The sequence below is a fragment of the Neoarius graeffei genome, chromosome 18 (genome assembly GCF_027579695.1).
Source record: "Neoarius graeffei isolate fNeoGra1 chromosome 18, fNeoGra1.pri, whole genome shotgun sequence".
Taxonomy (NCBI): Eukaryota; Metazoa; Chordata; class Actinopteri; order Siluriformes; family Ariidae; genus Neoarius; species Neoarius graeffei.
The window spans coordinates 30,138,351-30,165,280 of NC_083586.1; the positions used below are offsets into that span (position 1 = coordinate 30,138,351).

The 26,930-nt window shown below is 41.3% G+C and overlaps 2 protein-coding genes across 2 annotated transcripts in view; one reads left to right on the forward strand and one right to left on the reverse strand.

Moving 5' to 3' along the window:
* gas6 (growth arrest-specific 6) overlaps positions 1–20,611 on the forward strand; it is a 56,580-nt gene extending 35,969 nt beyond the window's left edge. Inside the window, exons 12-15 of the mRNA XM_060898660.1 lie at positions 15,213–15,381; positions 15,543–15,685; positions 19,372–19,579; positions 19,664–20,611. Of these exons, the coding sequence (XP_060754643.1) occupies positions 15,213–15,381; positions 15,543–15,685; positions 19,372–19,579; positions 19,664–19,815 (672 nt within the window). The 3' untranslated portion in view covers positions 19,816–20,611. The remainder of the gene's footprint in view (positions 1–15,212; positions 15,382–15,542; positions 15,686–19,371; positions 19,580–19,663) is intronic.
* Positions 20,612–24,782: 4,171 nt separating this feature from the next.
* The window catches only part of LOC132866696 (transmembrane protein 255B), a 55,633-nt gene continuing 53,485 nt past the window's right edge, over positions 24,783–26,930 (reverse strand). Inside the window, exons 8-9 of the mRNA XM_060899480.1 lie at positions 25,484–25,633; positions 24,783–25,010 (exon numbers count right to left, since the gene is read on the reverse strand). Coding sequence (XP_060755463.1) covers positions 24,783–25,010; positions 25,484–25,633 — 378 coding nt within the window. The remainder of the gene's footprint in view (positions 25,011–25,483; positions 25,634–26,930) is intronic.

Below are 26,930 nucleotides of genomic sequence, written 5' to 3' on the forward strand. Positions count from 1 at the left end.
CCCCCCCCCCCAAAAAAGGCAATGCTTTATAGAGCCACCTTTTTCTGCAATTACAGCTACAACTCTCTTGGGGTATGTCTTTTTATTAGTTTAGCACATCTAGCCACTGGGATTTTTGCCCATTCCTCAAGGTAAAACTGCTCCAACTCTCAAGTTAGATGGGTTGCGTTGGTGTACAGCAATCTTCAAGTTTTGCCACAGATTCTCAATTGGATTGAGGTCTGGGCTTTGACTAGGTCATTCCAGACATTTACATGTTTCCCTTTAAACCACTCCAGTGTAGCTTTAGCAGTATGTTCAGGATCATTGTCCTGCTGGAACGTGAACCTTTTTTTTTTTTTTTTTTTTTCTTTAAGCAATGGCTTTTTTCTGCCCACTCTTCCATAAAGCCCCACTCTGTGGAATGTACAGCTTAAAGTGGTCCTATGGACAGATACTCCCATCTCCGCTGTGGATCTTTGCAGCTCCTTCAGTGTTATCTTTGGTGTCTTTGTTGCATCTCTGATTAATGCCCTCCTTGCCCGGTCTGTGAGTTTTGGTGGGCAGCCTTCTCTTGTCAGGTTTGTAGTGGTGCCATATTCTTTCCATTTTGCTATAATGGATTTAATGGTGCTCCCTGGGATATTCAAAGTTTGGGATATTTTTTATAACCCAACCCTGATCTATACTTCTCCACAACTTTGTCTCTGACCTGTTTGGAGGCTCCTTGGTTTTCATGTTGCTTGCTTAGTAGTGTTGCAGAGTCGGGGTCCTTCCAGAACAGGTTGATTTATACAGACATCATGTGACACTTTGATTGCACACAGGTGGATCTTAATCAACTAATTATGTGAGTTATGAAGTGAATTGGTTGGAGCAGCTCTTTAGGGGTTTCATATGAAAGGGGGTGAATACCTATGCACACTCCAGATTTCTGGGTTGTTTTTTTTCATCTTAATTATTGTTTGTGTCACAATAAAACAATTTGCACCCTTTAAAGTGGTAGGCATGTTGTGTAAATGAAATGATGCTAAGCTCCTGAAAATCCATTTTAATTCCAGCTTGTAATGCGACAAAACAGGACAAACACCAAGGGTGATGAATACTTTTGCAAGATACTGTATGTACAGTATTTGGACATACCAAAATAATCATGCTATGACTACAGATGAAAGTTTTGCGGAGTAATATCTTTGCTAATTTTTTCATACGCCTGTTTGAGTTAAATGTCAAAGTCACGAAGTCCCTCTTACTTCACAATATACCACACATCACAGTAAAAGCAGAACTTAACATTTCTGATGATTCTAGTAATTTCTCCGTATGACACAGCGTTATTGAGTAATCTGGTTTTAAAATTGCAGCAAGTAAAATAATAACATTTGCAAATTGCTAAATCAGAGCATCCCACAGTCACATTCTGATATTGCCAGATTGCAGATAACCTCCCTTACACAGCATTTTGTGGTGAGAGACGTGTAAAAACATTTCATAAGACAGTCTTTTTTAAACTTGATGTACAGTGGGGTAAAGTATTTAGTCAGCCACCAATTGTGCAAGTTCTCCCACTTAAAAAGATGAGAGGCCTGTAATTTTCATCATAGGTACACTTCAACTATATGAGACAGAATTGGGGGAAAGAATCCAGGAAATCACATTGTAGGATTTTTAATGAATTAATTGGTAAATTCCTCGGTAAAATAAGTATTTGGTCACCTACAAACAAGCAAGATTTCTGGCTCTCACAGACCTGTAACAACTTCTTTAAGAGGCTCCTCTGTCCTCCACTCGTTACCTGTATTAATGGCACCTGTTTGAACTCGTTATCAGTATAAAAGACACCTGTCCACAACCTCAAACAGTCACACTCCAAACTCCACTATGGCCAAGACCAAAGAGCTGTCAAAGGACACCAGAAACAAAATTGTAGACCTGCACCAGGCTGGGAAGACTGAATCTGCAATAGGTAAGCAGCTTGGTGTGAAGAAATCAACTGTGGGAGCAATTATTAGAAAATGGAAGACATACAAGACCACTGATAATCTCCCTCGAGCTGGGGCTCCACACAAGATCTCACCCCGTGGGGTCAAAATGATCACAAGAACGGTGAGCAAAAATCCCAGAACCACACGGGGGGACCTAGTGAATGACCTGCAGAGAGCTGGGACCAAAGTAACAAAGGCTACCATCAGTAACACACTACGCCACCAGGGACTCAAATCCTGCAGTGCCCCCTGCTTAAGCCAGTACATGTCTAGGCCCGTCTGAAGTTTGCTAGAGAGCATTTGGATGGTCCAGAAGAGGACTGGGAGAATGTCATATGGTCAGATGAAACCAAAATAGAACTTTTTGGTAAAAACTCAACTTGTCGTGTTTGGAGGAGAAAGAATGCCGAGTTGCATCCAAAGAACACCATACCTACTGTGAAGCATGGGGGTGGAAACATCATGCTTTGGGGCTGTTTTTCTGCAAAGGGACCAGGACGACTTATCCGTGTAAAGGAAAGAATGAATGGGGCCATGTATCGTGAGATTTTGAGTGAAAACCTCCTTCCATCAGCAAGGGCATTGAAGATGAAACGTGGCTGGGTCTTTCAGCATGACAATGATCCCAAACACACCGCCCGGGCAACGAAGGAGTGGCTTCGTAAGAAGCATTTCAAGGTCCTGGAGTGGCCTAGCCAGTCTCCAGATCTCAACCCCATAGAAAATCTTTGGAGGGAGTTGAAAGTCTGTGTTGCCCAGCGACAGCCCCAAAACTTCACTGCTCTAGAGGAGATCTGCATGGAGGAATGGGCCAAAATACCAGCAACAGTGTGTGAAAACCTTGTGAAGATTTACAGAAAACGTTTGACCTCTGTCATTGCCAACAAAGGGTATATAACAAAGTATTGAGATGAACTTTTATTGACCAAATACTTATTTTCCACCATAATTTGCAAATAAATTCTTTAAAAATCAGACAGTGTGATTTTCTGGATTTTTTTTTTCTCATTTTGTCTCTCATAGTTGAGGTATACCTATGATGAAAGTTACAGGCCTCTCTCTTTTTTTTAAGTGGGAGAACTTGCACAATTGGTGACTGACTAAATACTTTTTTTGCCCCACTGTAAAGGTTAATATAAAAATGTGCATGTATGATCATATAAGATGGAAGATGTGGATAACCTAGATTGTTAAAAACAACCCAAGATCATAGTCAGGGGTCTACAAACCGTTGGTCATTCAGTGTACCATGACCTGATTCACTTTTTCTCTCTCACTGGAAACCTGAGTCAGTTTGTTAATCTACCCGTTTTCTCCAGACCAGCAATGTTCGAGTTTCTCCTGGCAAGTTTCGGTGCCCAGTTCCTGGTCCATTTCTTTTTACTTTCTCTTGTTAAAGTATCGTTCTCCTACTACAGTTACATGAACACATTCATTCTTTCCTTCCCACCATTAGACACTCTCATTGCTGATCGTCTTTTGGAATGTCTCTCACATTTACGGATGGTAGATCATCAACTAAAGCTAAAACTAGTGAGATTGATCGGCTAAATATTTCTAAATATGCATGTTCTCAGCTTTATCTTGTCAGTTCCTTTAAGAAGTGCCTGAAAATGTATGTCTTGATGCGTACATGAAACTTCATTGTAGAGTTCGACAAGAAGTTATCGTTCTCATCTTGGGATGAATCGAGAGTTTTGTTTCAGGTTGGCCACTTGTATACATTCAGAGCTTCCTCATGTTTACTGCAGCTGTTTCCTGTAGTTGCTTGTAAATAATGTACTGTATCAAACCCTGAGGCTTTCCTACACGGCCATAAATGGACCACATCCACTTGATGACAGTGGACTAATCCTGCCATCTTTAGACTACCAATATACCATGGGAGACACCCATGAAGATGCAAAAGGGACAAGCATGAACACTCGTCTCCATACCAGCACACAGGTGGTTGTACGAACTTCCCCTGGCTGCCTAAACGTTGCATGAGACATTTAGTAGACGCTTTTGTCCAGAGTGACGTACAACGAGCACACGCACATCCCCATTGCTGAAGAAGCAGTTAGGGTTTGGGTGCCTTGCTCAAGGACACTTCAGCCATGGATTTTCCTGCCGCTCCAGGGAATCGAACCAGGGCTGCTTCTCTAATCTTCAGGCCATGGCTGGTGAAACAAGTCACTTGCTTTCTTTAATCTTTCTCTTTAAAAGCACAGACAAAAATAAATCTGTGTTATGTATTGTACTTGTATATCAGCACTGATTTCTTTCTTGCAGTGACTTAAACAAAGCACTTTTTAGTAGGTCAATATGGACCAGAGCATTCATCATATATTTGACTGTCAGCAGAATTTCTAAAACAGAACTAGACAGTGATGTACAGTATATGGCCATGTCATGATGACCTACACTGCCGTTCAAAAGTTTGGGGTCACTTTGAAATTTCTTTATTTTTGAAAGAAAAGCACTGTTCTTTTCAATGAAGATCACTTTAAACTAATCAGAAATGCACTCTATACATTGCTAATGTGGTAAATGACTATTCTAGCTGCAAATGTCTGGTTTTTGGTGCAATATCTCCATAGGTGTATAGAGGCCCATTTCCAGCAACTCTCACTCCAGTGTTCTAATGGTACAATGTGTTTGCTCATTGCCTCAGAAGGCTAATGGATGATTAGAAAACCCTTGTACAATCATGTTAGCACAGCTGAAAACAGCTGAGCTCTTTAGAGAAGCTATAAAACTGACCTTCCTTTGAGCAGATTGAGTTTCTGGAGCATCACATTTGTGGGGTCGATTAAATGCTCAAAATGGCCAGAAAAATGTCTTGACTATATTTTCTATTCATTTTACAACTCCTCTCATTATCTCTAGCCGCTTTATCCTGTTCTACAGGGTCGCAGGCAAGCTGGAGCCTATCCCAGCTGACTACGGGCGAAAGGCGGGGTACACCCTGGACAAGTCGCCAGGTCATCACAGGGCTGACACATAGACACAGACAACCATTCACACTCACATTCACACCTACGGTCAATTTAGAGTCACCAGTTAACCTAACCTGCATGTCTTTGGACTGTGGGGGAAACCGGAGCACCCGGAGGAAACCCACGTGGACACGGGGAGAACATGCAAACTCCACGCAGAAAGGCCCTCGCCGGCCACGGGGCTCGAACCCGAACCTTCTTGCTGTGAGGCGACAGCGCTAACCACTACACCACCGTGCCACCTCATTTTACAACTTATGGTGGTAAATAAAAGTGTGACTTTTCATGGAAAACACAGAATTGTCTGGGTGACCTCAAACTTTTGAACGGTAGTGTAAGCCTATTCCCTGAACCCCGTTTCCAATCCCCTAACATAAGACATAAAATAGAACGTTGGACAAAGTTTTACCAAGGAACAGCTAACTACTTTTTTCAGCCCGTTGATCTACAATGTCACGAATGTGAATTCTACTTCTTGCAAGCTCAGCAGTGCTTGTTTTTTTGTTAGAACAGCCCAATTCTTCCCACACAACAGTCCCAGGCATCATAAAAAGCACCATCTTTTGTTTCTTCTTATTGCAAGTCCTATTGGAAAAACAATACCAGTGTTCGAAATACCCGTCTGCAGTCTGCATTTTGCAGAATGATTTTCAAGATTGCAAAAGAAAAATTAAACAACCTGCAATTTTGCAGAATGAAAAAATCAGGCTCGGGATTCAATGGTTCTCAATTTAGCAAACTAGCGGCGCTGTAAATAAACTGAAACCTGCGCCGCGCGAACCTGACGGCGTTTTCCAGGTCAAAGTTGAGCAACATTTACGTAATACTGACGAAAGGTGACGACAACCAAATAAGGGCAGTTGCCATTTTCCGATGTAAGATTTCGTCACTTTTAATACCCGCCGGGAGGACCTGACAACTACCTTGGCAGTATTCGGCAGTTTCCGCCATGCATCTCCCAGAATTCAATGCTGCACAACAAACATGGCTTCAAAGAAGAGGATTGTTTCTTCAGGGCAAGAGTCCGACAAAAACGCCAAGAAAACAAGGACGATTTTGTCATATCTCGGCAAAATCGGCAGCCAGCGTGACTCCAACAACAGCGACAGATCACGCGTCCGTGAGGGTGACAAAAATGAAGACAGTTGCTGTTATAGTTGCATACATATATATTGGTAAATTGTATAGGTTTGTATATGTTATATTGTTGAATCATGCAAAATTATACTGATGTCCCTTTTGAAGACAGCAACAGTATTTTACCTTTATTCATAGATACTTTTGAATATTTTGTTTTCTCATACCAAGCTACACTAATACATGTTTTGTGTACATGTTCTATTTTTTTTTACTCGTGCTGTCTTGCCTGTGGTGCAGACTAGCACAAAGTAAAACAGTTGCCCAGTAAGAGAAAGCTCATAGGTTCAGTTCTGTAGCTCTCAGTTCTGCCATGATTAGGTTGTACCCAGTTCTCTGTTGTTAGTTTAGAGCAGTGAAGCCCCTGCAGTAGTTCTCAGTTCAGTTCATGACCTTGCACTTTAGAAGCCACGCAAACACAATGAACCCAAACGTCTTTCCATTTGCCAGTTGGGTTTTATTCCTGAATGGCATCAATTCTTTGCATCATCGTAAGATGTAACGGAGTGTAGAATTGAAACCTTGCTTTCAATTTAAAACTACAGGTTGCAGATGCAAACACTGAATGAAGTACATTCTGGGTAACAATCTATTGTTCAAGCTAGAAACGTAATCTTGACAAAATGTAACATGACGTGTAACATGAAGATGAATGTTTTTGTTTCTTGAACAGTTGTGTTCTATTTTTTTATTGTGGTGATCCCTTTATTAGTATGCTGTGTGGAAGGATAATGTGCGAGTGTGATGAGTCAAGTCAACTTTATTGTCAAATATGCTATACATGCTCGACATACAGCACAGATGAAATTTCAGTCCTCTCTGACCCACGGTGCAAACAGGCAATGCAATAAATAAAATAGAATAATTGAAAAAACCAAACAATATAAACACTCTAGATAGAAACTAGACATAGACTAAACAGTATAAATAAACAGTGTAAACACTAGATAAGAACTACTAGAACATTTATGAATTAGTTGTTATACTTCAAGTTGTAGTAGCCCGTAGTGTCCGAGCGAGCGGGATGAAAGACCTGTGGAGGGATCATGGAATGATAACTTTGCTGCAGAGAAGGATCTGTGAAGACTGAAATTAAAACTAGAGTGAGAGAATAAAGAATTACAGTAATGCTATGAGTTGTAAAGCTAGATATGATGTAAATATAGGCATTATTAGGTTGAGAAGGGTGTAGTATGGAGGCTTGTGTATTTGCAGAAAATATTTCCAAATTGCAGAACAAAATTGACATTCTGCAATATTGCAGAACACTGGATAAAAGTATTTCGACCACTGAATACATAAAAACGATAGCCACTTTGAACTGTAGAATTACGGGTAGAGCTCCCTTTTTTTCCCTCCCCCCACTCTCCACCAGGAGGCAGCCATGTCTCATAAATGGGCAGGTGAACATGCCTCATGTCCAGCAGTGACCTGGATGCTGTCAATGGCTCACAAAATTTCATATGGCCCTTTTCCACTACCCTTTTTCAGCTCACTTCAGCTCGCTTCAGCTCACTTCAGCCCGACACGGCTCGCGTTTCGACTACCAAAAACCGGCACGACTCAGCTCGCTTCAGCCCTGCTTAGCCCCTAAAACTCGCACCGTTTTGGAGTGGGGCTGAAGCGAGCCAAGCCGTGCCGACTGAGGCTGGGGGTGTGAGCAGACACTCCCCTGTGCACTGATTGGTGAGGAGGAGTGTCCTCACATGCCCACACACGCCCCGCGAGCGCGCTGAGATCTGTAAACACCGCAAACCCGGAAGAATAATAATTACGAATTACGAGAATTTCTGAAGCCTTATGCGCCTCGCCTCATCTATACGCTCTTGCCAGTATCTGTTGGCGTTGTCGGTGACAACAAGCCACAGCACCAAGACCAGCAACACTAACGACTCCATGTCCTCCATGTTTATTGTTTACTATTCGGGTCGTGAGACTACCGCTTAAAAGATCACTGAATCAGTGACATACAGAGCATCGTGGACGAGTTCGCGGAGCGCAAGGCTCGTCGTATGCCCTTCAAATAATGCGCGCAGTAGGCTATTGATGTTTTATTATGAGCCATGTACAGTATGTCACCTAATGTTTTTTTGTTTCTGAGTTACATGTTCGTTTGAAGGACTTAATGTACAAAATAACATAGTTGCACCCCGTAGTGCTGAAATTGGTAAACACAGTGCATTCAGTGAGGTTTGCACCGCCCTCCTTTTATTTCTGACTCTTCCTGTCACCGTTGCAACCTCTGAGCGCTCATTCGTATGCCCTTCAAATAATGTGCGCAGTATAGGCTATTGATGTTATTATGAGCCATGTACAGTATCCTAATGTTTTTTGTTTCTGAGTTACATGTTTGTTTGAAGGACTTGATGTACTAAATAACATGGTTGCACCCCGTAGTGTTGAAATTGGTAAACACCGCAGTTGCGGACATTTTGTAGCCTAAAATGATGTTATGATAAGCTTTAATAAAGGGCCCGGTCATTTGCCCCGCCCCCGGCCCGGCTCTGACTTGTTCCGCCACTGTCACTGATGTCACTGTTTGCGCTGCTTAACGACATCACGTGACGTCCACCCACTTTCGCTAACTCCACCCAATGTGTCCACCCACTTCCAGCCAGCACGGTTCAGCGCGGTTGTAGTCGAAATGCAACTCCAACAGCCCCACTCAGCTCGACTCAGCACGGCACGGCTCAGCCGCGTTTGTAGTGGAAAAGCGCCAATAGTTTGCCATCAGAGTTCAGATGAGGATAGGTTTCTGAGTGTGTTAATATAAATGAACAACATGCTGGATGAAGATAGCCTGGCAGGCTATACTAAATGTGAATATTTAGTCTGGCCTCGATCCATAGACATTTCCGACGGGTGTAGGAGGAACAAACCGCTGTCTTTCAAACTGTCTCTGTGCGTATAGGCCAACGCTCTGACCAATCAGCGCAACAGTGACTGTGACGTAGTCAGAGCGACAGAAAGCAGTGGGGGAGGCCTTGAAATAAATAATTTTTCAAAATGCGTATTAATTAATAAACAGGTTCTAGATATTAAGAAGTTTGGAGATAATGACCACAAGTTTGGAGTCTGTACCACATACTTAACATACACTCTTATTTTTTTTTCAAGTGTTTTTCAAGGGTTTGCTTAAACTGTTTTTGAGAGTTTTTATTTAGTGGTGTTTGGTGAAATAATTTCCCTTAAATTTAAAATAACGGGAAAATAAGAAACAATCAAAGTAATGTTTCAAAGCTGTTTATTAATTCTTCGTACTGCACAAACTAGCCCCATCCTTTTGGCTACGAGCGGAGCCAGCTGGTAGATCAGACTTTTGCCATAGCCGGTCGGCAAAACAGCGAAAACGTCCTTCTTGAAAAGGAATGAGCGGAGAGCCTCTTCCTGCTCATGTTTCAACGAAAACTCCAAGTCTAATTCTTCTAAAACTGATTCCAAAGCGGAGTCAAACGCGCGCTGTTCACTAGCGGTAGCCATCTTTCCTGTTGCGCTTTCTCCAGCGTCACGCAGCCTTGTCGTCACTCCTGCAAAAGCCCGCCCAAAGAATCCAAACAAAAACCTTGCGTTGTGATTGGCGGGCACGGTTTGATGCCCAGGGTGTTTTTGTTTATATGGTGCGAGGCTAGACCCATTCGCTAGGCAAAAATATTTTTGGCCGCTAGGCGGGTGGGTCTAGTTTACTAGGCTAGGATGAAGAGGCACAGCTCACTGAAAAGTTGTATGCTTCACCAGGCCATTGATAAAGCATTGTTTCTGGAAGTTTTTTTCACAATTGATTGTCAGGAGGCTTACGGCTCCAAAGGCCAAATGATTCCATTATTTATTTATTTATTTATTTATTTTAAATTTGTTTTTTTAAACAGGACATTGGGTAATAGCAGTGTGGGAAATAAGTCAAGTTTATTTGTATAGCGCTTTTAACAATAAACATTGTCGCAAAGCAGCTTTACAGAATTTGAACGACTTAAAATATGAGCTAATTTTATCCCTAATCTATCCCCAATGAGCAAGCCTGTGGCGACGGTGGCAAGGAAAAACTCCCTCAGACGACATGAGGAAGAAACCTCGAGAGGAACCAGACTCAGAAGGGAACCCATCCTCATTTGGGCAACATGACTATAACAGTCCTAACATAAAGTCAGCTTCACTGATGCTATAAACCCCCCTCCCCACTGACGGAAACCCGACCGCAAAACCATTCACGATGACTGCAGCCCTAAAGTCAGCAAGTCAACTGCAGTCCCCAGCCACAAAAGCACCACTGCAAGAGTCCAGAGCGTCCTCCAGGCGTGACCCCCAACTGTCCACATGCGGCCGCCCTCCACAGGAGCGATGCAATGAGACTCCAACCAGACACAGGGCACCAGGATGGATCAGGCAGGTGCGAGGAGCAGAAGAGGTCAGCATCTCGATCCCAGGACCGACGTATAACTCAGAGGGACAGATTTTTTTTTGGGGGGGGGAAACAGGTTGTTAGGTATGCCCAATGTCACCTGAATAAGTAGGAACAGTAAGGCTGGACCGGCGGACATTTACCGGTAATTTTAGCATTTGTCCTAAAGCATCAAACCGGATGGCCCATGAAAAAAATTGTAAAGATATGGGTCTAATTTTCTTCTAAATGTTGCACTGGGCGAATACATTCTAACATGGCCTGTGAAGTGGGGGCCCCCGCAGGACCAACTTTAAAAATTCATAACTCGGCCACCGATGGTCCTAGCCTTGCCAAACTTTACAGGCCCCTCCCTCTCCCCGAGTGGCACACTAAATAAGACAATAATAATGCACTCAGTATTCACTGTTTTTGTTTTTATTTATTTATTTATTTATTTATTTTTAAATTGCACAATGCAGTTGAACTCGTGTTTTAGGGTTGACAGGATCTGGTTGATTTTAAGAGTTCAAGTTACATGAAACTTTGCAGTACAATATTATGTTAAGTGCCAAACTGCTAATCAGTGGTTATGCTGTTGTTGTTATGTGCATTTTTTTAATACATTTTTTTTTTTTTATAATTCATAATAAGAATGACAGTCACATGCTTTGTAGGATGTAGATTTATTTTTAAAGAGTTTTTATTTTCTTCTGTTTTCTAAGTTCTAGTTCAGCAGATTCTGAATGCCAAACAATATTACCATGTCTAGTTTTGAGTCATTTTAAAGCTATCGGTATGTGGCCTTTCGATTTCATAAAATCGGTGAAATTTAGTTTCTTCTGAAATTTGGTCATTGTGATGATTATTTTTGCAGTGTCCAAAAACAGGCCATTCTGTGGTTGGGGAGTTATTTAACTTGAGGGGATTCCCTAGCAAATAATGGGCATGAAATTACTCACTTTGCGCAGTCAAGCAGACAGAGGAAGTCCGTGTGTGCATGCGCAGGTTTACCACCATCTTTTTCTTTAGGCTTTATGGCAGCTGGCATCCAGTGTTGTATTACTGCCATCTACAGGTTTACCTTGACCATGCACTGACGGTTCCATCATTCTGTCGCTAAACAAACAGCTGATCACACCGAGGTGCTCGCTGACCGCCGATATTTATTAGTTTGGTCCTGCGTTTCCTTTCCTTCGCAACATAATGTCTTTTCTTCTCGCTTTGTTACTGTAGTCGGTCTTTCACATTTCATTTGTATCCTCCATTTTTCTCTCCCGTTTCAAATTTGTATCCCACAATGCCTTGTGTGAACTGGGAAAGCCCAGCACGTGATGCATGACGTAGTATCTTGAATTGGGTCATGGTGAAGCAGGAAAAATAGCGGCGAATTTAGGGCCACGTGACCCTGAATTCATTAATTGTTCTACTTAAAAAAAAAAAGGATAAAATGGGACGTCTAATTCAAATTCAGTAGCTTTTGGTCCACTAAACAAAAATATGATGTCAATGAAAATTCTTATTATGACCTAAACTTGAAAAATCTGAAAGTCAGTCTAGCTTTAAAAGTCATTTTGTTCCAAAGTTACTTGGAATCTCAGACTCGGTTTTAACTCTCTTATGTAAGAAGAATTGTATTGTTAATTACGAAATTTCTTATAGACTTATTATAAACATAGTCATCACTGACCATGTTTCATGAGTGTTATTATAGTACTTATATATGAATAGCAGTAAGTTGTAACCAGGGGCGATTCTAGCATCTGATCTTTGGGGGTGCTTAGCCCCCAGAGCTGACAGAGGCACCTGGCTTGAACGACAGTGTTTCCACGTTTATTCCGCATTTAGACTAGACTTAACTAGACATGAAGACTAGACTAGACAAGACTAGACTTATGCAATGTTTTAACAGAAGCTGACCCAATAAACTATGATATCTACACATTTACAACCACTGACACAAATATTTACGTTATATTTTTAACTAAACAAGACCTACTACTGCATTTGTAATGTTGGAGCTATTCATTTTGAACAGTGGTAATTGTTATTGTGTAATAATAGTGTGTATTATTATGATTTTACATTAGTAAACTCTGTTACATTAAATAAAATTGACTAGCACACGGTGGTCTAGCACCGTAGCACTTGTACAGCTCTGCACAAAAGTATCTCTATGGATGATAAATGTCATTTTTATCATTCTGTTCATAGACCAGGGAACCTCAATATTGCATTATGCATATTATTGTGTTGTGTTTAACAATTGTAACTCCAGTCCGTACCTTCACATCTCGCTATGCCAGTAATACTCAGGTGCTACTTCGAGTTCCTCATCGGCATGGAATCCAGTTAAAAAAAAACACCATGTCGTAGCAAGCACTCGCACGGACAGGCAACCCAATCAGAGGGGACACAGGGAGGAGAGGTATTTTACTGCTCATAGAGCTATCACGTAACAGGTGAATTCAAGAACACACACGCCCGCGCACACATTCATTGCGCAGTGCGCAAGGGCACTTATTTCTGAAAATTACGTCCAAAAGCAGCGTTTTTGAGGGTGCTGAGCTAGGGGGTGCTGAGTTCGTTTTTGGGGGTGCTTGAGCACCCCCAAAAATAGGCTAAACACGCCCCTGGTTGTAACCAACTGGAACAGCCTTGCCCCCCTCCATACTTTTTTTTTTTTTTTTTTTCCTAGACATGGCACCGACCTGTGTGTGCTCCTGTTTTCTTGGGTAGAACTTTAAGCATGTTTTTCTTGAATCTTCTGACATTTTCTTGTAAATTATATTCAGTTTGTACCGTAATTAGCAACTAATGCCTAGTGTAACTTGGCCTTTGAAGATCACAAAAATGTGCCTGGAAATAGCTGAGAAGCCTCTCCAGGCATCTAAAGCCCTTCAGCTTCCAGGGCTCTGGACCCCCAGCCGCATTGTTCTGGGCCTTTTGGCCCGTCGTTCGGACAGGCTGACATACATGTCAACCTTTTGGTCAATCAAACCTGTATGAGGGCAATTCCATGTAAATGTCAACCTCACCATGCAAAAATAAAGCAACATGTAATACATCAAAACCACTCCCAGAGATCTCACCTAGGCCTGTATTTTACAGATGTGAATAAGTTGAACCAATTTGTAACCAACCTAATATGTCACTGTCAGTCTTTCTTTCTTATAATGTAAAACCCAAGCTAAAATCAACTTTGATCATGTACAATTCTATATTATTGCCACAAGCCACAGAAATGTATGCTAAAATCCACAAAACAGCAAAACAATAGCCATCCTAAATATTATTTAAGAACTTTGATAGTTTTAGCTGATATTTAGACAGTTTTTCAAAGGGTTATGGTGGTTAAATTGCTGATTTTCTAAACATATGCCATGTCTATTTCAGAAGCGTCACATCCATAACGGAATTTCGTCACATCCATAACGCTGACTTTTCCTTCCGAAACTCTGCATGAAATACAAAATATTTTAAACAAAGATTTTTTAATATTCACCTTGGACCCCTCTATCAAACGGATATCTCCATTTCGACATTAGGTTTACGATTTCACAGAGTTTGATAAAAATGTACAGTCACCCAAGAAAAGTGATACTTTTTCTGTCACATCCATAACGTATCTTTTATTGTCATTTCCTGGCATGCCCCAGATGTACTATGGGAATTGTTCTTGTTCTATCACTTCTCCAGTATGGTACAGCCTTAAAATATGCAACACCTGTTTAAATACTGGGAGACAATAAAACATGCACTGGGTCATTTGTTGCCATTTTGAGTTCAAGTGTCACGTCCATAACGCTGGAATTGCCCATAACCAACCTCCAAAATCCGTATTTCCCTTATAAAATCCGTATAAGATGCAAATTAAAATAATTTACCTAAAATTTGAATGATATATCCAAGTTACTTTTTATTCAATATTAATAACAATAAACCTTCAGAATGAATACAAAGCTCCAATGTTTGACAAAAACACAGTGTCACTCTAATGTTCTGAATTGTACTCCATGACAGCTTTTTTAGCACTCTGCACCAATACCTCACTAGGCTGCATGTCACAGCAAGTGTCTGTGTTGATCTTGCCGGAGTGCCCATTCAGAATCTTTTCAGTCGCTACTGAAAGTCGCTCAGGTGGAAATACGCTTTTCAAACAAAATGTTACTTCCCGGTTGGCGGGATTCTCGCAATGCGGTGTGCGCATGATCAAAAGTGGAACGAAGTCTCGCTACCACAAGATAACGTGCGATTTCATAAGACTCTTTACTGGCTCTCTGTGCTTTCTGTGGTGTGCAGTACGTTTGTAAATGTTCTGCGCTCTTTTATCATCGTGGGAATTGATTATAGCTCTAAATAAATATTGAAGTTTTTTTTAAAAGAATCCGTATATCTTTATTTGTACACCCGTATACTACGTTTATTGAATCAAATCCGTATAAAATACGGACATTCCGTATAGGTTGACATGTATGGGCTGAAATTTGGACGGACAGACAACATTTCAGACTCTTCTGTCCTGTGACAGTCTGCTTAAAAGTCCTGATTTTCCATATTGTAATAGGTAACACTAATAGGGATTAATGCAACAGGGTGGGATGTTTTATTTATTTTTTATTAGAAGTATCATTCTGGTAGAAATGTGCACTTGTTACACTGCTGCTCTAAAACCCAAACATTTGGCTGGTCTTGTATGACCCATTAATTTAACTTGTCCCTTTATGACATTGTCTCTGTGTATATTTGCTTCAGATGAACCCACGTCTAGACGCTTGTATGAAAGAGTGGCACTGGTTGACTGATGAAGACACATCTATCCAGGAGACCATTCGCCACAACGAACGCATGCAGTGCTACTCCACTGAGGATCACAGCTCCTTTTTCCCAGGCCATGGGTTCGCCTATTTCAATCACAGCCATGGTGTGTTCAGTGTTTCCTGATTTACAGTCACATTAAATATGTTAATTATCTTAAATACAGGTACATTTATACTTGGTTAGTTGATTTTAATAGAGCCACATTTGTGCTTATGAGGGAAGAGAGTGGGAGACACCAGTCATTGAACTCACTATCTTACGCAGGCGATACACAGGTGCTCGGTGTGCAACTGACCATACGGCCAGCCTCTACAGCCGGAGTTCTGTTTGCACTCATTCGACAGGATACTGTGCCTCTCTCCATCTCCTTGTCTGACTACCATTCTGGAACTAAGCAATGGAAAGAGGTCAGTCAGTTTAGTCACACTGGTGTGTGTGTGTGTAAAATATTACATACAGTCTTGCAAAAGTATTCATCCCCCTTGGTGTTTGTCCTGTTTTGTTGCATTAAAATCAGAGCCTAATCTAGGGCGCGTAATTACGTGATAATGCGCGTTTTTTATCTGTCTGTCGCACATCCACTTTTTGGGCACGAGAGCGATATCGCGTATCTATTCATTTTGTCGCGCATTTATAAGTAGAGGGCGTGTAGTCGTGTTTTACTGAATCTTGTGCGTATCAATTTGTCAGCACCAGCTAGCAAGCACTGCGGTAAATATAGCATAGTTTACACACCAATCGGAAAATATCGGAAAGGACCGAAGTATTCCGAATGGTTTATTTAGCGGGTAAAACAGTTTTGTGAACTATTATATCATTGGTCACTGACAGCGCTCGAAACTAACGGTGTCCCGACGTCCCGGGGACCATAAAAAAATGTCATCGGGACACAAAATTATCATATCTGGGACAATCCCGGGACAATGGAAAAAATAGATCTAGAAAAAAAGTTCTACGTTAATATTATTTACAAAGCCGTAACACATACGTAGACATTCAGCTAATTTGTCAATTTTAATTTTAAAACATTAACAGCGAAAAATACATAGTAGCTACACTTTCGATGCACCTGCATCAGTAGGCTACAGAGCAGCGCATTCTGTTCGAGAATCTTCGGCCGGAGTCCGCATTATATGGACTTGGAATGGAATTGCTACTGCACACGCTGCGCCGACTCTTGCCAGAACAAAAATGCTTAAGTGGTTGAAGCGGACCGACCGCGGGGAAGAAACTGAAAGCCCAGATATAACGTCTCCGGGACCTTCAGGATCCAAAGTGTCATCGCCTGGTCTGCAGGCAACGCTAGCAACTGAATGAACTTAATGAACACTGTTAGACACGTTATAAAATACAACAGGAATGATGTGGATGATATTGACGGAAGATACCGTTCAACAGAATAAGTGAGTTTTCTTGGTGTCTTTCTAGTTCAGAAAGTTTAGTCAGTCAGCAACACAACTAGGCTCGGACCTGCCACTATGCTGATGTTGCTAACATTTGCACCCACGTTTCGGCAGCGAAAATTCATAAAATGGGTAATGGAAAGTTCATAAAAATGGATAACGGAAAGTTCATAAAAATGGATAACGGTAATGGTGAAAATGATAAGTTGGCCTTATAAGTGCCAACAGATATTCAAGGTATAAGTAAATGAAATGAACATAAAAGGGGTCTTATTTTCAACTAAAGTGTACTGCAGATGTAGGGAGTTGAAACATTTTCTGAATGAGCTAGTTGGCCCCTTTAAATAAACGGGTATCTATTCATACAGTGAGATCGCCAAAGTTTAATAAACTGAAAATGCAACAACTGTAATTTTGAAGTAGATGATGTATTGGACATGTGTCGCTTGTGTCTTGTGACTTATTGTAAAAATGATATAAAGGGTTCAAAATTGCATAGTTACAAATATAATAGTAACTTCATATGATAATATTAACCACTGGTTATTTCAGAGAGGAAAAAAATGGGGACACTATTGCTTCCATTCGGGACAATACAACACAGAATTCAGGACCACTGGGGGACACAAAGAAAAAAAGTTAATTTCAAGCCCTGGTCACTGAACCGGAAGACAGTGCATCTCGACCAATCGTGTGAAGTGTTTTAAAAATACCCAAAAGCATATGGCATATCGTTCTGTCTTATCCAAACATAACAATAAGTTTGTGTACAAATATGATCTTGGAGTAATTATATGACAGTGTGAAGACATACTAAGTCATTTGATTCTGACTGATAATGGTTTTTGAAGTTTGAATTTGATATTATTTTCCTAATGCCAGTATACAATTAGTTTGATAATGTTTGGTATTATGTAAGTTTTATTTAAAAATATTATGAAATATATTTAATCTGTTCTTGTGTAATTGTAGGTACTGTAAGATTGTAAATGATAGAGATTATATACTTTTTAGGAAGTCTAAATTTTGAGATTATCTCCAGTCATTAATGTCAATCTAGTTTAAACATGGGTAGATTCTTTAATGTTTTTCACTTTCATGAAAGGTGGTCTGAACAAAACAAATATGATAGCATTTTTAAATATTTGATAGTGATTTTATTTTATTCAGAAAGTCAGACTTTTCATCTTATTATTAATTAATAGTGGCAACACTACATGGATTTTAGACTTAACTATATCAAATGATGTAATATTAACCTAGTCATATTTGAAATGCAACGTTATACTACTGGTGGTCAAACTGGTAAAAATAGGCTAGTCACATGATTTTATAGTAAAACGGTAACCTAGTAATATAACAGAAAACTAGTCATATTTGTAAGGTTTTGCAGTATATAATTCTTCATATAGTTTTTGATCTAAAATCTTTACATTTTTAAAGTTCAGATCTGATCATAATGTTTGTGCAATACTATAAACTGTGGATAAGTGTTTGCTGATATGGTTTTCATATCACTGTATTAAAGGATATGTATAGTGTCATAATTATAATATATAGATTAACATCTGATATGAATGTTTGTTACATGTATTTAGTTTTATTAATAAAACTGTGGGCGGCACGGTGGTGTAGTGGTTAGCGCTGTCGCCTCACAGCAAGAAGGTCCGGGTTCGAGCCCCGTGGCCAGCGAGGGCCTTTCTGTGCGGAGTTTGCATGTTCTCCCCGTGTCCGCGTGGGTTTCCTCCGGGTGCTCCAGTTTCCTCCACAGTCCAAAGACATGCAGGTTAGGTTAACTGGTGACTCTAAATTGACCGTAGGTGTGAATGTGAGTGTGAATGGTTGTCTGTGTCTATGTGTCAGCCCTGTGATGACCTGGCGACTTGTCCAGGGTGTACCCCGCCTTTCGCCCGTAGTCAGCTGGGATAGGCTCCAGCTTGCCTGCGACCCTGTAGAAGGATAAAGCGGCTAGAGATAATGAGATGAGATAATAAAACTGTTCTGTGTTTAGATGTACTCTTGAAAATATCTACCAATGTATTACTTATTTTTCTGTCCCCACTAACTGGAACAAATGAGGGATATTTTTACCCATGTTAATATTTTCTGTCCCCTGTTTCTACAACTAGTGAGGGATCTGTCCCCTATTTTCAAATTCCTAGATTAGGCTCTGAAAATGGATTTTTGAGGGATTAGGCATGCTGTGTAAATCAAATGGTACCATCACTCACTTTAAAGGTGCAAATTGTTTTATTGTGACAAAATAAGAGGAAAGAAACAGAAATCTGGAGTGCGCATAGGTATTCACCCCCTTTCGTATGAAACCCCTAAATAAGAGCTGGTCCAACCAATTCACTTCATAAGTCACATAATTGGTTGATTTAAGATGTGGGTGTGTGTGTATGCTAATCTTTAATGTTATCCATGGGCATTTGAAGTTTTGTAAGGCTTTATTTGAATGGTACTGCTATTGGGACTTCATACCACATTTATAAGCATTTCATAAATAATAAACTAAAAGATCAGTTTCAGTCAGAATGATTATTTTATCAGCTGTGGAAATCGGAGTCATTTTCATTCTATACCCGTTTCCCGAGGTAAATCCAGAGTACCCAGTTGGTGCACTGTAACCAGCCACATAAATGCATTTTCAAATTAAGCAGCGTTTTATTTGTGTGTTCCCTCAACAGTACATATTGGTGTCCTTTGGCAATGTTATTGTGGCCAGTGCTGCAGTCCATCCGTGTGACTGGGAGACACACACGGTGAATGTGACTGTGGCCGGCAACAGCACCATACTGGAGGTGGATGGGCAGCTGGGCTTCACGGAGTCTGTGGAGGACTTGGAGCCTCTGGACCTCTCGTCGTCATATAGCACATTTATTGGAGGGTTGCCAGGTTGGTACATTTTGCAATACAGCAGTTAACTAGATATGCATCAAAACTAATGTACTGAGTACACACTTGGGTTTCTTTCTGCAGATGTTTCTCTGGTATCTACGCCGGTCTCTGCTTTCTACACGGGCTGCATGGACGTTTCAGTCAACGGCCATCTGTTAGACATGGATGAGGCCCAACACAAGCACAATGATGTCCGCTCTCACGCCTGCCCTCTAGTGGGCCCTCACCAGTGAAAAACAAAAGGTTAGCTGGACCAATCAGAGAAAAACGCCAGGGCAACCTCGCTCGGCCCTAGCTTAAGCTTAACCCTGCAACCAAATGCCTTTAAAAAGACAACTTTTGAGTAAAATTTTTAGTTCAAGATTAAACTTGATTTGTCTCTTTAGGACGGGCTGATAATGGCCTTACTGAACCACCCCATCTACATTATCCAAAAACCATGCACTCCTCCTGGTAACACCAACTCTTACATTTCAAACCTGAGTTTTATTCTGACATTCACTGCATACTCATGCCTCCAAAGGTAAATAATGTATACACAATCACAGACACTGTAACTTGTATAATTTATATTATACTCCTTGAGAAATGGGCGGCGAACACTTACATTAGATATCTGAAAAAGCACTGCGCCACAACACAAGCTACTGAGAGAGAGAGAGAGAGAGAGAGAGAGAGCGCGCTGTAACATAGAGTATATGTAAATACGTGACTGTACAATGCTTTTTAAACAGAAGACAAAGACATTCTGCTACCTTCACTTCTAGCATAAAAGGCCTTTATACACCACCAAAGGCTGAGTAGGTGCTCAAAGTCATTGTTTTATAATTTTATTTTTTGTCATTCTTTAAAGGTTTTTTTGTTTTGTTTGATTTTTTTTAAATCGACTGTATTATATTTGATTTTTTTTCTATGTCTCATGTTAGTCCTTGGTGCATTTAGTACTGGGGAAATCTCCAGTCTCCTCTGTCTAACTGGAGGCAGAGTGCTGTTTAAAAAAATAAATAAAAATAAAGGTGGTTGTAATAAGATGTTTGTTTGTGCTCTATTTTGTATAGAGCAGCAAAGCATTCTTTGGTCTGGATATTCTGTAGTGCAAGATTGTTAATATTGTTTGAGACTTGATTTATTTCTTACAGTCTCTTGTTCATGCTTTTAACAGAAGCCAAATGGACTGGGCAAAAAAGTAATTTATGTAGGCCTAATGCTAATCAAAGTTTGTCAAACATAGTCTGTCATAACCTATCAGAGTACAATTCAACTTTGATTCGAAGTGTTTGAGTAACTGCTCTTCCAGAAGAATCTGTAACGATGCCGTGACTCACCTGGATACGTTACAGTGGTGCTTGAAAGTTTGTGAACCCTTTAGAATTTTCTATATTTCTGCATAAATATGACCTAAAACATCATCAGATTTTCACACAAGTCCTAAAAGTAGATAAAGAGAATCCAGTTAAACAAAGGAGACAAAAATATTATACTTGGTCATTTATTTATTGAGGAAAATGATCCAATATTACATATCTGTGAGTGGCAAAAGTATGTGAACCTCTAGGATGAGCAGTTAATTTGAAGGTGAAATTAGAGTCAGGTGTTTTCAATCAATGGGATGACAATCAGGTGTGAGTGGGCACGCTGTTTTATTTAAAGAACAGGGATCTATCAAAGTCTGATCTTCACAACACGTTTGTGGAAGTGTATCATGGCATGAACAAAGGAGATTTCTGAGGGCCTCAGAAAGTGTTGTTGAAGCTCAGCAGGCTGGAAAAGGTTACAAAACCATCTCTAAAGAGTTTGGACTCCACCAATCCACAGTCAGACAGATTGTGTACAAATGGAGGAAATTCAAGACCATTGTTACCCTCCCCAGGAGTGGTCGACCAACAAAAATTACTCCAAGAGCAAGGCGTGTAATAGTCGGCGAGGTCACAAAGGACCCCAGGGTAACTTCTAAGCAGCTGAAGGCCTCTCTCACATTGGCTAATGTTCATGAGTCCACCATTAGGAGAACACTGAACAACAATGGTGTGTATGGCAGGGTTGCAAGGAGAAAGCCGCTGCGCTCCAAAAAGAACATTGCTGCTCGTCTGCGGTTTGCTAAAGATCACGTGGACAAGCCAGAAGGCTATTGGAAAAATGTTTTGTGGACAGATGAGACCAAAATAGAACTTTTTGGTTGAAATGAGAAGCATTATGTTTGGAGAAAGGAAAAACACTGCATTCCAGCATGAGAACCTTATCCCATCTGTGAAACATGGTGGTGGTAGCATCATGGTTTGGGCCTGTTTTGCTGCATCTGGGCCAGGACGGCTTGCCATCATTGATGGAACAATGAATTCTGAATTATACCAGCGAATTCTAAAGGAAAATGTCAGGACATCTGTCCATGAACTGAATTTCAAGAGAAGGCATGTCATCCAGCAAGACAACGATCCTAAGCACACGTCGTTCTACCAAAGAATGGTTAAAGAAGAATAAAGTTAATGTTTTGGAATGGCCAAGTCAAAGTCCTGACCTTAATCCAATCGAAATAATGTGGAAGGACCTGAAGCGAGCAGTTCATGTGAGGAAACCCACCAACATCCCAGAGTTGAAGCTGTTCTGTACGGAGGAATGGGCCAAGATTCCTCCAAGCCGGTGTGCAGGACTGATCAACAGTTACCGGAAATGTTTAGTTGCAGTTATTGCTGCACAAGGGGGTCACACCAGATACTGAAAGCAAAGGTTCACATACTTTTACCACTCACAGATATGTACTATTGGATCATTTTCCTGAATAAATAAATGACCAAGTATAATATTTTTGTCTCATTTGTTTAACTGGGTTCTCTTTATCTACTTTTAGGACTTGTGTGAAAATCTGATTTTGTTTTAGGTCATATTTATGCAGAAATATAGAAAATTCTCAAGGGTTCACAAACTTTCAAGCACCACTGTATGTGGGTAAACACCTATACTGAGACCTTCCAACAAAGTGGTGCATTAGTTGCAATAAATGCCAAGGACATGCAGCCATCTGGCTATAGAAGTTTCTCATCAGGATGTTTCTGGTTCTGTAAGACAAGCAACCCTAACAGTTATATACATGCATACTTGACCCCTTCTAACCCCCAGGACTAGTGAGAGGTGCCTGAATGTTATGAGGTACTCACACAACTTTTAACTGGAAATGTGCTCATACCACTGGCATGGTGATGCCCAGGTACGGTACCAGTGATGCAGACTTCCTGGAGAGGCATGCCTTTAGGTAATGCCCATGAGGAAGGGATACTACTTGTACTGTCGCATGGCACATAGAAGGCTTATGTATGAGGGGCTCTTGCATTCAGGTGTTTTCTGGATTGCTAGGTCTACACTTCCATTCAGGATGGAAGATTCATTTGGGGATGAAACCTCCAGGGTGTTCCGAAGTACCAATGGGAACTAAGTGCCTGCTGGCCGGTTTAGGGTTACAAATGGGACTCTGTGCTGAGTTCTGTCTCAGGTTGAAAGATGTACAAGGTCCACTTCTGTTAGTTGCCAAACTTGTTTCAGATCTGAGGCACCACTTCTGGGTGCAGATGCCAATCTGCCAGGTGTACACACAGTTTTGGTGACCTGTCTGCTGCACTGTACAGTCCCAGTAGGTAAGTCAGTTTCATTGAAGCTAACCATGGATAAGCCCACTTAAGGAGCTTACATGTAAGGCAAAGAATCTGTCCGACCTCCTACCACCTTGATGATTGATGTATCTGTTGCCAGAGGGAGCACCTTCAATTCTCGTTGTGTTCTGATCTCATACCAGGGGACCACACAGCTCCTGTCCTTGGTGACTCTCCAATGGGGTATCACTCATGTGGACACTCCTCCCCCCCTTTAAGTTGACCAACACAATAGAACTTGTGTCTCTCTATGACATGAGGACATGCCTCAGCCAGTTGTACTTAGGGTGCAGCTGCAGATAACACCCTTCTGAATGTCTCTTAGTTATGTTGAACCCAAGAGAATTAATGCTGAGGCTACACGAACAGAACTACTAGCTTCCACAACAGGAGCTGACAGCAAAGCGCATGGTGGCCTGCATGGGGTGACTGGGTGGCAGTATTCTCAATTAATCTAGTTTCAGGCTGATGAATTGTGTGGCCTGCTTGTCAGGAGCTCTTTTCTGACTTTGTTGCGAGACCAAGTGCCATAATACAAAGGTTATAGGGGCTTAGCAACAAAGGGTGGGTGGTATAGTGAAGGAAATGTACTAAACCACGGTAGCAGTACTTGTGTACCTGCCAGTCTGTAAGATGGTGGAAAAACCCTCAACAGAAAGATGAAGGAGGGATGTCTGTGGATAAGGTACTGGGTTAAGGATCATGACCTGAAATCCCAGCATCGCCAAGTTGCCATTGTTGGGCCTTGAGCAAGGCCCTCAACCTGTAACTGTTCAACTGTAAGTATCCTCTCAATTGTCTTTGGATAAAATCATCCGCCAAATGAGTAAAATGGAAACTGTTCCAGCCCCAGAATGCACGCTAATGAAATCCAGCTAACTTGGCAGACTCATGGAGAAAGCATGTGGTATAGCAATGGAATCCCACTGAACCATACTAGCAGCACACATACTAGACTTTGGGAGATGTGAATACGTCAAAAGAGATGGCAGTCATGGAGAACCCAATCAGGTGAGGGTATGCAAGGTGAGAGCTTCTACCGAGCAACAACACACAGCAGTTTGTAGAGCTAACTTGCAGTGATGAGAGAAAAAAACTATAATAAAGGAGAAGTCGTACACAGTTTAGCAACTAACTCTGAATGGAATACGTAGTAGTAATGGGGGGTGGGTGTGAGGTGAAGAAAAGGTAATGATGGCTGGACAAGTGTAGTACTGTATTTACTGCAAATGTGTCATACCATGACTTGACAGGAAGGTCTCAATATGCGTGCAAACACGTACAAGAAGTTATCCAGGTGGTTAGGAGGGATAAAAATAATATTTCAGATCAGGCTGTGATGTCTGCTAAAAACAGGACCAATCAGAATAAGTTCTGATTAACGAGTTCACCAGTTCATATTGTTCATACCGTTCACTAAAAGGCAACACCTTATTCTACACTTCTAAATATTTTACGAGAACCATACTCTAGTAGTCCTTTTCTAACATCCTGACAATGTTAGGCCAGGACTGTTTGTGCCCTCTATTTCTAAGCAATAAAATGGTTAACGAAGTCCTTCAGCAGGCATAGGGCGGAGGCTTTTCAAAGGGCCCTAATGAGTGTGGATAGAGCGAGGGTGCATTTGGAGTGAGCATATAGCCTGAGGTGTCTGGACAAGTGGACTGGGATGGAACTGAAGGGTTGCTGTTGCTGGGCTGAGTGGGAGGCTGGCTCTCTTCCAGTGGGGACACGGGCACCTCGGGGCTGGGCTGAGAAGGACTGGCTGCTGGGTAACTGTTGAGGTGCTGAGGGACAGAAGGATGAGAGGAAGAATTAAAAGTTGTTTATAAAACATTTTCCCTCGTACAGCTCATGAATGTCTAGTCCACCAAGTCAAGGAAACTGGACTTTTACGAGAACGGAAGAAACCCATTTGGATGAGTGTTGAGAGATCTTTTAATACAGTACAGGTTTAGCAATAATTATTCACAAACCATCATGAGGCAAAAAGTCGGCCATAATAGACCAACTCTAGGCTGAGTATGTGAGGGAGGGAGAGGAGTGTGTATGGGGATGAAGAAATGAAATGAAAGAAAACTGTCACTAATGATGTGGTTGACCACGCCCTTAATCATATCATAGGAGTTCATCTGTAAAAGTTCCTGATCTGTTTCATTAAAAGGTTTTCAGGAGAAACACACAGGATCACTGAGCGCTGCATCAGAGAACTCTCAGTGGTAAGATCTGTGAATCTATCCACACCTGCACACCTTATTACCTGCATGGGCACTGGATAATTGGGGTAAGCAGGCAGGGCTTGTCCAGATGGGCAGAATCCTGCATAAGTGACCATGTGCTGGGTTGGATTATAGAGGATGTGTGGAGGAGGAGCTGGCCTGGGAGACATCTGGGACTGAACAGCTGGAACCTGTGATGTTGGATGAGAGAGGAGTTGTGGAGCTGTGGTCAGCATTTTTGTACAATCTACTGTGTGATGCATTAAAGGAGAGTTGAAGTCATTTTTAAACTTGCTTTATTTCTTAATTAACGTGTTATTCAATGACGTTTTCGGTTTTAGTGACCTTATATCGTGGCTCGTATTGGCAACTAATTGCAATTATACTTATCGGCCTATTCGGTTTTTGGCCGTGTTGAATTTAGTTCGTTTGGTTCACGGCAGGCGTCGCTTATCCGTGTGATCTTCACAAGACTTGTGCGAGACTTCGAAACATGAAGTGTCGGCCAGACCACAACTAGGTGCAAAAAACACACTCGGCATCTTGTCTCATTTATTCCACCAAATGAACTGCTTTCCAAACAAAATATTGCACGAAAACGAGTTTAAATGACGATTGCTCATCTCATCTCATTATCTCTAGCCGCTTTATCCTTCTACAGGGTCGCAGGCAAGCTGGAGCCTATCCCAGCTGACTACGGGCGAAAGGCGGGGTACACCCTGGACAAGTCGCCAGGTCATCACAGGGCTGACACATAGACACAGACAACCATTCACACTCACATTCACACCTACGCTCAATTTAGAGTCACCAGTTAACCTAACCTGCATGTCTTTGGACTGTGGGGGAAAACCCACGCGGACACGGGGAGAACATGCAAACTCCGCACAGAAAGGCCCTCGCCGGCCCCGGGGCTCGAACCCAGGACCTTCTTGCTGTGAGGCGACAGCGCTAACCACTACACCACCGTGCCGCCCAATGACGATTGCTGATTTACTTTTTTCAAACTTTCCTGATTACTGTCAAAACTTCCGGCTTGATTACATCAGCATTCGAAAGAGAGGGCACGCGTGTCTTTTGACAACGTTGGCAGATGTTGGTCACTTTGATTTCTGCTGTACATTTTACTTCCGTCCTACGATGTCTTGCACAGGTCTCAACGAATCTCGTTTACGGACGTTGCTTTGACATATGGACTGATATATTACAGAGCATATTTCAAACACTCATAACTTGCTATAGCAGTGACAAAATAGCGATCAAACATGCATTCCTGTATTTAATAGAATTTTGATGATAAAAAAAAAAATTGCCTTCAGTTCTCCTTTAAAAATGCCCTACACAATTGAGTTTTAACTGCTGCTCTAATATAATTCCATATCAAGTAGTATTTATTTCTAATACTGACTATTCAAATGAATTAATAATAAAGAATTTTTAAAATATTTAATAGTGGATTATATATTTTTTTCAGTGTCTGATTAAATA